Source organism: Lacerta agilis, chromosome 2, assembly GCF_009819535.1.
Source record: "Lacerta agilis isolate rLacAgi1 chromosome 2, rLacAgi1.pri, whole genome shotgun sequence".
Classification (NCBI taxonomy): domain Eukaryota; kingdom Metazoa; phylum Chordata; class Lepidosauria; order Squamata; family Lacertidae; genus Lacerta; species Lacerta agilis.
The window spans coordinates 4305886-4319765 of NC_046313.1; the positions used below are offsets into that span (position 1 = coordinate 4305886).

Sequence of the window (13880 nt, forward strand, 5' to 3'; positions counted from 1 at the left end):
AATTTCCCCTATAATTCTAGTGTGCTTTTTTAGCCCAGTATATGCATTCTTGTGCACACTATTTGGCTGGAGAACTGCATTGCAAAATTCAGGGAAGTGCAAATTTCAAAGAATGTCTGTGTTTCAGTTCTCAGATTGTTTCAGAAAGTGCAAATTAAGTAGGTTCAAGCTGAGTTGAAATTCTCCCCCATCCTATTATTATTATTATTGACAAGCCCTTAGTTTTGCAGGAAAGCACAGGAAATTCCTAGCAACCATTGGATTATAAGTCCAGGCTTTTCTTCCTAGTGCTACAAAAGTCATAATATACATACACTGGCAATGCATTCCATAGGATAATATAAATATGCATTGAAGATTAGGCCTTTCCCTCTTGGAGCATTGGCTCCAGTTAGTCCTCCTTCTCTGTCCCAAAACATCTTGCTTATTCATTACATTTATACCCCACTCTTCCTCTAAAGAGGTTGTGGCTCCCTCCCCGTTTTATCCTCCCAACCATCCTATTGTGAGGCTGAGACACAACACTTAGGATGATGGGAGATGATGGGAGCAACATATGGAGCACCACAGGTTTCCCAGACCTCTCTAACTGCTACACCTACGCCAAGCCACACACAGTTGCTAACAGTATATTATTTCAATGGTCAGTTTACTTGCTTTTGAGATCTTTCTGCCTCGGCAAAAAAATGAAAACAAAAAACCGCGAACCATATCATAGCCACCACTGCATGCACACCAGACATTTAAAGCACATTACTGCCCTCCCCACACAGCTATAATTCCCAACACCCTTAACAAACTACAGTTCCCAGCATTCTACAGGGATAGTATTGTGCTTCAAATGCATTGTACGTATGCAGCTGAGAGTGAACCAAGCAGGGAAAAGATAGTCCTGTAGCTCAGGAAGTCAGCATAAGATCTTCCTCCTCTATTGCAAACAAAGGGCTTCCCACAATCAGATGCCCACACAGACATGCTGCAACATGTGCCTTGTAGCTAGGAGTCTGTGGTTCCATTAGGGGGCAGTACATATGGCTTTCAGAATGCCGCTGAGACTGGAGAAGGTGGTGGCAGTGTCCCCATCAACTCCAGAAGTGTGACCTTTGTGAAAGTTATTTATTTATTCCACAGTGACCCGCATAAATGTGGTCATGTGCGTGTGGGATGCGCATGAGTGGGTGGGACAGTGATAGATTGATTATATCTATAAAGATAGATGATAGATAGATTGTGTGTGTGTGTGTGTGTGTGTGTGTGTGAAATATGCAACAAGCAGTTGTTCTGTAGTGGAAAGGTTCGTATTCACCCTTGGGCCACTCTCTGAGGGCCACTTGCCAGCGGTAGTTGAGGTACAAATAGGTGCCTCAACTTAATCACTCATATAAACAGGCAAGGGGTTTAAGCTGCAAATGCTATCTTTTATTCACTCAGTTTTGACAGAGCATCCAAACATTAGGATTTTATTCTCCAGCTGCCTTCCAACCAAATTTGTGGGAATTTTTAAAAAAATACATAAAACATGTTTGTTGAGCCAGCCTGCCTAGAGTGGACAGGCAAAGCAATAGTTCAGAGCTAATGAGTCTTTAAATAAAAGCTTCCTGCTTGCAGGTTCTGCTGTTTCATTGCTTCCTGTTGAATTTACGCTTTACACACCCCATGCCAAATAATCCTAGGAACTGTAATTTGTTAAGGGTGCTGGGAATTGCAGTTCTGTGCAGAGTAAGCTGCAGTCCCCATGACTCTTCGGGGGTGAGAATGTGCTTTAAATGTATGGTGGATACTCAGCCATGGTAGAATGGCCTCTTAATTCCCTTTTGAAAAGCTTCTCTGAATTGCCTTTTAATGCCAGCCCTGTTCCTACTTTATTTCCTCTCACTCACTCCCCCTCCCCCCCCCCCCATTTTAATGCAGGGTGCCTTAACCATACACAAAAGTTTTCACCTCTCGGTTAGAGTAACGGCTTAAGAGGACTGAAGTCGGTGTGAAGCTGTGCAGAGAAACAACACCATCAGCTGGATAGCTCAGTTGGTTAGAATGTGGTGCTGATAATGTCAAGGTCATGGCTTTGGATAGCTGCATATTCCTGCATTGCAGAGGGTTGGACTAGATGATTCTCAGGGTCCATTCCAGCTCTATGATCAAACAGTAGTAAACAAGTACTGTACAGCAGTGGTTCCAATTAGCTAAGTACTGCAGGCCCCTGTTTTTCAAAAGCCAAGCCATGGATCTCCTACTTTTGAAAATGCCAGTATCTCTTTGGTAGTTTTTGTTATGTGATGGTGCCACTGCCACTATACCCGGCAACATTTCTCAGCGCAAAATGGGAGCCCTGATTTTAAATTTCCCGCAAAGAGATGCTACAATCCATCAGAGGCACTGTGGAAAATGTAAAATGGCAGTTTGCCGATCCAGCTACCAGCATACGGGGTTGGGGGGGGGACACGCTAACATTGGGCCTGCCTTTAAGCCATAGACTGGCGTCCCCCTACCCCCCACAAATCTCTCACTACAAGAAAATTAATCCCGTAAAAGAAAATCAACCCCAAGAAAATTAACCTCACTAAAACTTCTTGCTGCTTATATAAATGTGGGGACAAGTGTGGTACAACGTTCCACAGGAGCTAGGAGAAATCACAGAGTCCCACCTCCTAGATTTAAGTTCATGGATCCTTTCACCCACCCGATTCATGAAATCCCTTTGCATTTTCAAGAGATGAAGACAGAACCTAAATTCGTAAATCTCTCACACCAATTCACAATAATAGAAGCACAAGACCATGGCACCAGATCAACTGTGTATAAGAATTAAGTTTACCTGACTTCACATCACAACGAAAGATGAAGTTCCTGAGAGTGACTATTTTGCTCCTGGATCTGCTCTCCTGTCCTTTTTATCCTTTGTGTAGGTGGGGTGTGGAAGATGAAGCATTTCACTTGTTTAATAGAATTCAGTGCACTGAGCACAAAGCGCAGGTATCACACATCCGCTTTCGCAGGGGTTAATGGTTTCCTATCGGCAGCAACGAGCTGCTTTGTTCACATGCCTCACAATAAGGCAGGAAGGAGGCACTGTCTCTCTCTGACCCACAACCCCATAAATCAAACCTGCATGGAGTTTTAAAAATCCTTTTTTAAAATAAAGATTTTAGCCTTCCTGTGTGTGGATGAAACAAATTATTACTGAAGCATGAAGACCTGCTGAAATCAGCAAGACAAGGGTTGTAATCCTATGCATGCTATATTTTCAATACAGTATGTCCCGCCTAAGTCTATGGAGGATGCTTCTGAAAGCAGATGTGGTTAAGAGAGCGCACTGCGTGGTTGCAGCCTAGGCACACCCACTGAACGTGGGCTTAGTTCAGGCAAATCATAGGCTTAAATGTAGAAAAATGGGGAAACTGCCTTACACTGAGTCAGGCCACTGATCCATCTATCTCAGTATTGTCTACACTGACTGGCAGTGGCTCTCAACAGACAGAACCCTGCAGCACCCCACTTGTCACTTTTCCCCAGGATGGTTAGCCAGCCAGCTACAAATCCAACTAACAGTTACCTTGTTCAACCCACATTTTACCGGCTTCCTCACGAGAATATCATGGGGGACTTTGTCAAAAGCCTTACTGAAATCAAGATACACTATGTCCACAGCATTTCCCTGATCTACTAAGTTTTTAATTCCATTTCAAAAAGTAACAACCAGGACACTCTGAAATTGTTGAACTTTTTTTAGTCAAACCCCAAAGTTGTTGAGCTGTTTTACAAAAACACCAAAAAATGGGATTTTTTGATTGCTTAATATCCCATCAGCGTATTCGTACGCATACGCACGTACGTACGCACGCATGCGCCTTTCATAAATTCCCCCCAAACGTAAATCCCACCTTTGAAATCCGCCTTCCACATGTCAGTTTAATTTGTTTTCTTTATAAAAAAAGTCTCCCATCTCAATCCAAGCAAAACTGGGTTTTGTCATTTTATATAAAATATGAAGCATGCAAAAAATGCATTTTTCCCTTGACAACTCCAAAACAATTATTTCACCTTGCTATTATTATTTCCTCCAGTTGCTTTCAGGCAAACACCCTGTGCTTTGATCTCCCCAACAGAAACCAGAGATCTAGAATCAAACAGGAAGCTAGCAGTTATTGTCTTCCAGTCTCTGCAAAAGTCAACCATCACAGTCCTTCCTCCTGCCTAAAACAGAACTTGTTTTCTAGCCTAACTTCCCATGTAAAAGGGTTGCCCAGGGAGAGACACTCTGCGTTCCTAGATGAAAATTCTGTTCAATGGATTTGTAGAAGTGGATTCTCCTACACAACACCTATGCCATAAAATCAGTATGTATCTACACAGAAGTAAGCCCCATTCGGTTCAGTTGGACTTACAGAGGCGCTGTTTACATGCTTACTCAGAAGTAAGCTCCACTGTATTCAATGGAGCTTGTAAGTGTGCATAGTGTTCCAGTCCTACTTACACCCCTCAGTAAATCAGTATAGGATGCAGTCTTAATTCAACAGATCAAGAAGATAATGTGCATAATTAAATGCAGCAAATAGGCATTTTAATAAGGAACACTAACATTTAGTACTGAAGGAAACCTATTTCCATCCGACCCGTATACAGCGCAAAGACTTTGGAACTCCCTGCCTATTGATATCAGACATGTTGCGATTTAGCTTTTTTGCATGTTTCTTTTAGTGATAATATTTTCTATCTAAACACATAATGATATCCCATCAGCGTATTCGTGCGCGTACGCACGCACGCATGCGCACAAACTACCTGCATGCTCCTCCCTTTCCGACTCTGCTTCCCTTTCCTTTCCCCTCGCGTCTGTCGCGACAACTCCCCGTCCTGTGCGCATTGCATGCTGGGGGTCGTAGTTCAGGGTGCGTGCGTGCGTGCGCGCGCAGGCCCCAAAGTGGGTGTGCGGAGGGAGGGTCCGGGCGACCGGCTTCTCGGCCCACGTGGGCAGCGGGAGGAAGTGCGGGTGGCGAGGCGGCGTCGGAGTCCGACCCCAGTTGCATCAGCTGAGGAGCAGAGCGCCGGTCCGACTCCGAAGCGAGCATGAAGCTGTTCCTCAGCGAAGGCAGTCCCGGGGCGCTGAAGGTGCTGGCGGCTGCCGAAGCCACCGGCGCCCTTGCGGAGCTGAAGTGGGTCCCTCAGGAGGGTGAGTGCCAGCCAGGGGGTGCGCCCCGCTTTCCCAGGAAAGAATCACCCCAGTTTCGCCGACTTGGAAATATTCCTACCCCAGCTTCAGGTGGCATACGGGAGATTGTTATAATGATGATGGTGGTGGTGATGATGATGATGGTACTGTTCCGACGTAAAATAGAAATGAACGAAAAATGAAAAACAAAATCCTATCGCAGCAGCTGATCCCACCATCCCTATCTAACGCTTTGAATTCTGATTTTTAAGGACTTCTCCGCCCTCTGCTGTTCTGTAATTTAGCATCCCTTAACCTAGATTGGTTATGAATCATAGAATTGTAGAATTGGAAGAGACCCTGTGCTGTAATTATGTTGCTCTGCTATCTTCAGTCGTGTTATTTATTGTGTATTATGTTGCTCTGCTATCTTCAATCGTGTTATTCAATCGTGTTATTATCTGTGTATCTGAAGAAGTGTGCATGCACACGAAAGCTCATACCAAGAACAAACACAGTTGGTCTCTAAGGTGCTACTGAAAAGAATTTTCTATTTTGTTTCGTGTTATTTATTGTTTGTAAGCCACTTTGGGACTCATTTGAATGAAAAGCGGCATAGAAATATAATAAATAAAAAACCAGGTCATCTAGTCCAACTCGCTGCAATGCAGGAATCTCAGTTGAAGCATCCATGACAGGTGGCCATCCAAACGCTTCTCAAAAACCTGCAAAGAAGGAGAACCCATCACCTCTTGAGAAAAAGCAGTTCCACTGTCAGACAGCTCTTACTGTCAGAAAGTTCTTCCCCATGTTTGGTCAGAATCTCCTTTCTTATAACTAGGGCTGGGCGATGACAGGTTTTCAACATCACGATCTATCACCAGCCAAGCATCTGGTCTGAAAAAATAAACTTATGCTGCCAATACTCGTGGATTTTTGTATTTATCTGTTCAGACATTATTTACAAACTTATTATTATTTACATTATTTACAAACCCTTTGCACTGTATGTTTTAATACTAATAAGGTTTGACTTATCCCACCAGTGTATGTATGAATATACAGTAAATCCTGGGAAAGAGTTTACTGAAGAAGCCCAAAATTGTCCATAGGCGAAACAGGGGATAAACGCCGGCACCCTGTCTAATTGTTGTGCGTCACATCGTCAATATTCCATCTGATTGTACTTGCTTTCATCTATTAACATCTGTGCGTATCATCTGACTGGACCTAAGCATCCTGGTCTGGCAATATACCACAATGTTGAAAGAGCAAGCTGCATTGACCCCAGCCCCGTGAGGCGCTGGGTGTAACTGTCACTGCTCTCATTGACGCTGCTCAGCTGGTTGGTCCAAAGGCTCCCACCCCCCAGCTGAATAAGCTCCATGTCCCTCTTGTTCATGCACGAGCCGAAGGGATGTGGGGCATATGGGACTCACCCACACCCCTCAATGGAGAAGTCTAAGGGAGCCCCAGCCCCATCTCTGGTTTGCACAAGCTGGAGGCCAGGTGGGGACTCCGTTAGACTTCTTCAGCTGGAGGGTGCAAAGCCTCCCATCCCCAACTGAGCAGCCCTGGTCCTTCTGCTTGTGTGCAAGCAGGAGAAGGATTGAGCTCCCTCAGCTGGGGAGCGAGAGTACTTTAACAGAGCCCCCACCCTGCTGCTGGCTCATGCGAGCCGGTGGCGGATTGGGAGCTCTGTAAAACGGCTTGGTTGAGGCAGGGGCAGTGGCATGCTGCTCAGCCAAGTGGTTTAAAGAAGAGGCGGGAGGAACAAGCAGTATTGCGCCTGGCCGATGGAGCTTCTTTCTCCCTCTGCGCCACTATAAGGGCAGAGTAAGGTGGCAGTTTCACTCAGCGGTTTATTGCTGGTGAAGCTGCTGCCTCTCCTGAGTCCCTCTGCCTCCGGTGCCTGCTGCAACTTGTTCTCCACTTGGTTCACTGGGTGCTGGTAGAAGAAAGACTGAGGAGTGATGGTGGTTTCACCCATGATATACCGCTGAGTGAAGCTGCCATTGCAGTCTGCCCCTCATACCGGTCCTGAGCAATATATTGTCCAGGCCTACTTGTAAGTTTGGTTCAGGTCCTAGCCGCAGGAACAGGAGAAAACAAGCTTGCTCCATCCTCCATGTGACTGACAGCCATTTAACTTCTGCTTTGTCAAGTATGAGGAGTGGGGCTGAGGAGATGGAAGAATCCTAACCCACACTGGTGATTGCACTGTAGGATCGGTACTCCACAGGAGTCCCGGCCTGCAACAGCCTACTTCAGCCTCCGGTCCCCAGAGGTTGGACTGGAATTTCCATTAGTCCCAGCCAGCTTAGCTGGTGGCCCAGAATGATGACAGTTGTAATTGAACAACTTTTGGGAAACCACAGTTGAAGAACTCTAGTCTATACAGTAAGTCCACAATTTGCATATGTTTAACTTGTGTGCATTCAAGTAACGTGTTTGGAAATAGATAGATAGATAGATAGAAAAGGGGCCGGCATCTGGGAAAAAGACTTTGGCAGTCCCACCAGCCATTGAATCCAATGTTAGGGTTGCCATACGTCTGGTTTTCCCCAGAGAAGTCCTCTTTCTCCCAGGTAAAATTTCTGTCCGGGGAGATTTTTTTAAATTTGGCAAAATGTCCATTTTGTTTGTTTGTTTGGTATCATTAGTTACATTTTAGGCCTAGAGACAAAAATGAGGGCTTACTGCTGGATTGAGTGGCACTCCAGTCAAGGAATCTTTCCCATCTGTATCTGGGGATAGTGGCGGTTGAACCTGAAACTGTTCATGTGCGAAGTTTGTTCTTTACCACTGAGTACATTTGAAGCAAATAAATCTGGTTTTAAAAGGTGTGGGCCTGCATATGACAGCTCCTGTATAACAAAGCATACATACCATTTTGCCAAAAACACTCTTCTGCCCCTGTCAACTTTTCCTAGTTGCTCAAGGAAAAGAAGACCTGCTAGAAAATAGTTAATTCTCTTGCGTGTGTGTAAACTGTACTTCTGATTTGTGTGTATTCCTCCTTGACAGCTCATGTAGTCCCATTCCTCACCCGCTCACAGCTGCCAGCTCTGCACTTGGAAAAAGAGTCTTTCCTCTTCTCCACAAATACGATTTGCCAGTAAGTATGAGGCCCTGGGTGTCCTGTGTGCTTTCCAAGTCAAGTTACTGGTCATATCACTTGAACTGTGTGTGTGTGTGTGTGTGTGTGTGTGTGTGTGTTAGGCAGGCTTCATCTCTATTGCTGTTTATATCTCAGTCTCTTTCTCCAAGGAGCCCACATGAGGGTTTCCCCACTTTATTCTAAGAATAATCCTGTTTGGAAAGGGAAGGCAGAGATAGTGACTGCTATCCCATCTCTAAACACTGTACCACACTGGTTCTCTAGCGGTCTTGGATCATGCCAACAAAAATAATAGAAACAAGATATGCATCTTGTGGGAACGTTGATATAATTTAACAGAGTTTAAACGATCCCCTGTTTGAGTTTATGCAGTGACAAGCAGGTTGCTAACTCGTTTGAGTCCTATCAATAATTATCCCTTTCTGCCCCTCTTAAAGAAAAAACATATGAATCTGAATCATATTAACATAAACTACTTTACTATCAGATTCATTCAGGTTTACAGCATTGTTCCTGAAGGCAGGCTTAGGTTACATAACAGATAAACTATATACTAGATAGTAGTGAGTCATGAGAAGACTGCATCCGAGCAGTTACCAGTTAACACTCCTTGCGCCGACCGACCAGCCAGCTGACAAAACTGCCTGCCACATAGAGGCAGTTAGTCCTCTCTCGGAATGTTGGACTTGACTGACAGCTTCATATCCCACACATCTCATACTGGAGTGCGTGAAGCAGAAGAGCACAGAAAAGCAAGCATCCTCCATCACAAGTTAGAGAATGTGACAAGGGTTGGGTTTGGGAACAGAAGGGGTTAATGAGGGCTCCTTGTGATAGAACGAAAGCACTACTTTGGTTTTGTTTTCCTGATTGTCTTTTAAACTCATCTAGAAGTGTGCACGTATTCCCAGTGGAGAGTGCTTAGTTCCTTCTGCTCTCTTTCTTCTAGGTACTTCTTCCATTTATCCGGAAAAGAAATTCGTGGCTTTGGCCAGGATGAGAGCAATTTTTCCAATCAGTTGTTTGAGTGGGATGCAACTGAGCTGGAGGTGTGTGAAGCAATGCTAATGTGTTACTTTATGGTGGGGACATTTGCATGTTCCTGCAGTTCATGGAGGGGAGATGGTATTGTTCAGGGGGGTGAAAGAAGGTTCTAGTAGCTGCCTTGTTTTCTTTAATTACATACCCTGTAGATGAGACTCTGACTCAGTTTATTGTCCTTCCAAAATGCCCAGTTCTTGTTGGTGGGGTGTATGAAGGGAGTGGTTATATATTGCAGGGGCCCCTGGGTGTGTGCGCAAGATACTTCTTTAAGCTTTCTGTTGATGGAGGGTGGGTCACCTAGTAGGAACGTCGGAGAATTTTGACAAAAACAGAAATGGTGGAGGAAATGGCAAACATGCACTTATTTGTCCCATGTCCGGAACGGAAATCAATCCAGCAAATACCGTCAGTATTTCCTTTTGTTGCTTTCAGTCAGCAAACAGTACATAATTGAGCTTCCACTCCTTTGCATTGAAATTAATGGGGTGGAATAACATACAGTACTATGTGATTGACATAGTTAAATACTGTATATTCTGGTGTATAAGACTACTTTTAATCCAGGAAAATCTTCTCAAAAGTCAGGGGTCGTCTTATACACCGGGTGGAGAATCTGCGGTCGAGTATATCTCAAACTCTATATTTTAACTAGAGAAGTTGGGGGTCGTCTTATATGCCCAGTCGTCTTATACGCCGGAACATACGGTACATAAATTACAAAATTTTTCACCACAGTGGACAGAAGGACAAATAACCTAGTTATTGACAGAAGACAAACTGCAGCAGAAAGGAGACAGTGCTGCATGCAACAATGCAGGATGGAATGGAAAACAGTGGCTTCTTACATTCCTACACCTAATGTTTGGAGCATAGGTTTTCTCTCTCCCACTTCCTGCCCTCCCCCTTGGTTTACCGATGCAACACTTTCCCTATAGAATGAATAATAACCTTTTACTTACAGGGAAGAAGATGAACGGGTTTGCTTAAGAATGCCATTGGGCTGGAAGCTCAAACTGCCCAGTGCTTGGGGGTTGAGGCTGTTCCTCTGAACTCAGTCCTTCTACTCTGTCCTACAAAACTCAATTAAAATTATTTAGTAGGGGGTGGGGAAGCCACTACTGGGGCAGGCACCAAGCTTGCTGTGGGACACTGGTGAGAATCCACCCTGCTTCCCTTTCCACATCCGTTCTTACAGCCCTGCATAGGTTCACTCTCTGGTCCTTAGTCAATTCTGAATTGTGACATTGTGGAGGGAAACTAGCTTTTATATTTGCTGTTATCCAGGGCGGCCAATATGCACTGTTCTTTTCACTGTAAAATAGGGGATCAGTTCTAATCTTAGGAGAGGGCAACCTACTTTTGAGGAAGGGTGAAAGATAACAACATGAGGCACAAGAGGGCCTTAACATGCATCTCCTCTGGCTTTCCTCTTAGCCTGCTTTGTCTGCAGCCTTGTATCTTCATTTGGTGCATGGAAAGAAAGGAGAGGAGGTTTTGGAAACTATTCAGAAACCACTGAACTACATCGACCAGACCCTTGTCAAAAGGGGTACTCCTTATCTTACCGGGGTAAGTAAGACTTTCTGTGTAGCAAACTGAGCATTACTGGCAAAGGATTGGTAGAGTTGAGAGGGAAATCCAATCACTCTGGATCTTTCAGGCTAAATAGTTGCACTAGTGGGCGCCAGCGCAATGAATCCTGCTTGCACAACAGGAATTCCTCCCTTCATCCTCCAAATCTGTTCAGGAGAGTCAGAAGAACCCCCAGAATAGCATGTGTGGGGAGGAGCAGGGAGATTGCTCCATCAGTGCAAGCAATTTTGTTTGTCCTGGTGAAGAATCTCCTTAGCAGTACTTTGAAAAAAAACCCATTGTCTTCGGTAGGACTGGTTCTTGTCATTTGCAACACATCGTTTTATGTGGCTCTTGTCCCAGGAGGACCAAAGGGAGGGGAAAACAAAGCAAAGTGAGGGGAGCAAAGCAAAGAGCAGGGAGAGAACTATAATTTCTTGAAGTGCCATTGAGGCCTCACCTCTGACTTTTGAGGCTTAGGCCTGTATGCGTGAGTGCAATGCTTGCTGAGCTTTCTCACCTTAAGGGGTAAAAACTGCAAAATGAAATAATAAAAGCTGGAATACTCTGGATGCTCAATTTTATACCAGGTGCTGTTCTTTTACAATTTGGAACAATAGAGTCACAGAATGCACAAGGCTATCCTGCCTTGGGTAAGAGATCGGACAAGAAAACCCGTCCTTTCAGTTGCTGCATTTTTATTTCCCAGTGACCGTTTCAGAACACAAGTTTCTTGTCTTATATAAAGAGCTAATTACAGAATATGTGTACTAATTTGCTATGTTATGCTGGTTTTTGCTGACAAGATAAATCAAATGTATAATTTGTTTATGGCCCATTGAGCACAAATGCAAAAGTTATAGAACATAAATTACACAAGTTAGTTAAAAGATTGCAGTGCGTGTGTGCGCACGCATATGTGCGCATGTGAGCATGCGCCATAAAGCAGCCTATGCAAAATTGCTATATTTAGGAATTTTGCAAATTGCTCTGTAATAATAAAAAGCAGCCCTCTGATAAAATGGTTAAGAGAGGCACGGAAGTCTCTTCAGTGTTAATTCTGGAAAGTTTAAACTTAATATTAGACACATACAGTAGGCTATTATGGAAAGAGTTTGTTCCTTTTGGGAAACACTTTGAGGCTCTGTTCTAGAGTTTATTCTGTCCTGGCAGTCATGTTGCCCCTCCTGTTCACACTTGCGAACCAATTTCTCCCTAACCTTTTTATCTAGGATGCTGAGTCAGCTGTTGATGTCGTCTTGTGGGGCGCCCTGTTCCCTCTGTTAAGGGACGGATCCTTCCTGCCAGGTGAGAGATGCTGCCAAAGGCCTTAGTGTGCATCATTTTGTGGCCACGCTTTAAGGCCACAGGAGGCAACTTTCATGTGCCGATCTGCCTGCTGGTTTGAGTGAGCCTCTACGTGTTGCTCTGGCTCCTCTCCTCTCCCCATCCCTAATCACTCAGTTATGAATCTCACTAGGCAACCTTGGCCCAGTCACATTCCCCACAGGGTTGTTGTGAGGATAAAATGGGGAGGAGGAAAACCGTTAATGCCACCTTGAGCTCCTTGGAGGAAAGGTGTTATATAAATATGAAAGATAGATATGTGACTTCCGGTGGAGCGCCATTCTGACCATTCGGGAGAATTCTCTGTCTGAGATTCTCCGGCGCTGTCAGGGAGGGGGAAGCCGTAACCGTGCCACGGCTCCCCAGAAAAACTCCAGGTAGAGCGTCCTGGAGATGTGGGGATCCGGCGGGTGCCCGTTGCACCTCCTTTGCTCCCCGGTAAGCCCTAGTAAGGGCTGCCGAGAGTGAGCAGAGTGGAAGGCGCGGGTGCTGTGGATCAAGCGCTAGCCTGGCTGCGTGAAGCTGCGACTGCTGGCGGCAAAGAGCACTCCATTCCTTCTTGAAATTTGGACTTGTCAATTCGACTTCATAAATAAATAATTGGGGTTTTGGGGGTTCTTCTTTTCACACTCTTCCCTCTCTCAGTAATGGAAGCATATGGATCATTGCCAAACATTCTGCCTTCAGAGAGCCCCCTTGCATTGCAGAGAATTCTAGGACACAGCCTACTCTCATGCAGCACCACTGAGACTTGCTCAGTTGCCGTGTTGCACCTGAGTGCACCTTAGGAAAAACCTTACATGCTCTTGTGGCTGTGTGCTGCAGGGGAAGACAAGCAGTGGCAAACTCTTTCAGGGGAAGGATTGTCTGCTACTACTGTCATCTTACAGAGGGATCCTAGGGCATTCAAAACACTATTTGAACCATACTGAGATAAAGGTACAATAGCTAGCTTTTTCTTCTTCTTCTTCTTTTTCTGGCTATCTTGATTCTGATCACTCTGGTGATTCCAGCCATGCTTGCCTTGCCCAGAAGAGGTCTCCTGTCTGGTGTACCCCTCCAACTAGTTTTGAGTCAGTGGCAGCGTTCTTCGCAGATTGTGGGGTGTGGGTGTTAACAAATAGGAACTTACCGGTAATACCTTTCTATTTGAGACTGAGCAGCTACCAAGGTGAGATTTTTTCCTCTGATATTTGTTTTATTTTAAAGATGAGTTAAAAGCCTTGAGGAGATGGTTCCAGAACATGAACCAGAAGGAGTACTGCAAGAAGGCTGTTGAATCTGTATGGACGCCCAAAGGATTGCTGGAGCTGAAGGCTTATTTGCAGAAGCACCCTGCTCCCAACCAGGCTTTTGAGAAGCCAGCTACTAATGAGCTGAAGGTATTGTCCTCCTTCCGTGTGAACCAGACCTCCAGTTCTCTTCAAATGGTGCTAAGAGTAGCACATAGTACTGCAGGTGGGGGGAAAGGGAAAACCCCAGAGACCGGCTCTGTCAGCTCAGGAAGGGAGACTACTGGGCAGCGAGGCAGGCAGTAAACCAGCAGAATCCCTAATCTGTCCTGATTGTCCAATGCCAGAAACACACATCCCCGCCCATAAGTGGACAGAGAGTCTGGAGACAGAGAATCTCTATAGACCACAGCAA

General features: G+C 45.1%; 1 protein-coding gene across 2 annotated transcripts in view; it reads left to right on the forward strand.

The window, feature by feature from the left end:
• The first annotated feature begins 5002 nt into the window (after positions 1-5002).
• The window catches only part of MARS1 (methionyl-tRNA synthetase 1), a 30698-nt gene continuing 21820 nt past the window's right edge, over positions 5003-13880 (forward strand). The window contains exons 1-6 of one of the 2 annotated variants that reach the window (XM_033137533.1): positions 5003-5170; positions 8177-8267; positions 9220-9319; positions 10749-10883; positions 12119-12194; positions 13443-13615. In XM_033137533.1, the coding sequence (XP_032993424.1) occupies positions 5068-5170; positions 8177-8267; positions 9220-9319; positions 10749-10883; positions 12119-12194; positions 13443-13615 (678 nt within the window). In that variant the 5' untranslated portion in view covers positions 5003-5067. The remainder of the gene's footprint in view (positions 5171-8176; positions 8268-9219; positions 9320-10748; positions 10884-12118; positions 12195-13442; positions 13616-13880) is intronic. The other variant, XM_033137541.1, reaches the window with a different exon arrangement.